The sequence below is a fragment of the Pempheris klunzingeri genome, chromosome 23, assembly GCF_042242105.1.
Source record: "Pempheris klunzingeri isolate RE-2024b chromosome 23, fPemKlu1.hap1, whole genome shotgun sequence".
Lineage (NCBI taxonomy): Eukaryota > Metazoa > Chordata > Actinopteri > Acropomatiformes > Pempheridae > Pempheris > Pempheris klunzingeri.
In genome coordinates this window covers 2,375,781-2,376,643 of record NC_092034.1, presented here as the reverse complement: position 1 = coordinate 2,376,643, position 863 = coordinate 2,375,781, and the positions used below count along the sequence as shown (strand labels likewise).

At 39.5% G+C, this 863-nt stretch overlaps 1 protein-coding gene across 1 annotated transcript in view; it reads right to left on the bottom strand.

Moving 5' to 3' along the window:
- trpc5a (transient receptor potential cation channel, subfamily C, member 5a) overlaps positions 1 to 567 on the bottom strand; it is a 62,582-nt gene extending 62,015 nt beyond the window's left edge. Inside the window, exon 1 of the mRNA XM_070854477.1 lies at positions 535 to 567. Within this exon, the coding sequence (XP_070710578.1) occupies positions 535 to 567 (33 nt within the window). The remainder of the gene's footprint in view (positions 1 to 534) is intronic.
- Positions 568 to 863: the final 296 nt, after the last annotated feature.

Genomic DNA, 863 nt, shown 5'->3' with positions numbered 1-863 from the left:
GAACCACAACTATACACATATTGCCTTGAAAATCATGTCAAGTGGAGTCAAGAGTCACTCCACCAGTTTAACTCTACAACATGTTTGTACAAGAAGAGAGAGATATGAATATAAAAATAAAGATCTATGATAAAGAGCAAATAACAGAATGATTAAGGTGCTTCTACAGGAAGGTAACAGGTAGATAAAGAGATAATAAACATTTAATTTCCCCAGATTCACTAGCAGCCAATCAGATTCACCAGCAGCCAATCAGATTCACCGACAGCCAATCAGATTCACTAACAGCCAAACAGATTCTGATGCCATCTTTGATGATCACCAGTAATGTCATGTCGACTCAAACAAAAGTGTGAATTAAATTGTGTCTTCAAAAAGACGACAACAGATTGTTTGGTTCTCCTCTCGTCTTTGCAGACTTTGGAGAACATCTGGTTTTCCTTTTTCTTTCCCTGAGCAACGTAACGTAAGTCTTTTAAGATAAACCCCAACATCGTCCTTGTAAATCAGTGTTTTTGTGTGTGTTTGACTCACCTTCTTGTAGTACAACTGTGTCATGGGATTCATCTGGCAAGTCTGGAAGAAAGAAAGACAGAAGACAGAGTTACTAACGGGAATATTAACAATACAGCAATAAGGAGAAAGACAACTCAGAGAGTACGGCGTTTTCCTGATGTCATCGTGTTTTATTTCCTAAAATGGAGGCTTGCAAACTGTCCACAGGTGCAGAGACGGGATGCAAATATACAGCGTGAGGAGGAAGGGACAGGTGCATGCTGGTACGTTGGAAACAAACCAGATTTAGTTATTGTAGCTTGTAGTTTATCAATACTGTGGTTGTAGCGCAGATCGCTGCAATTTGC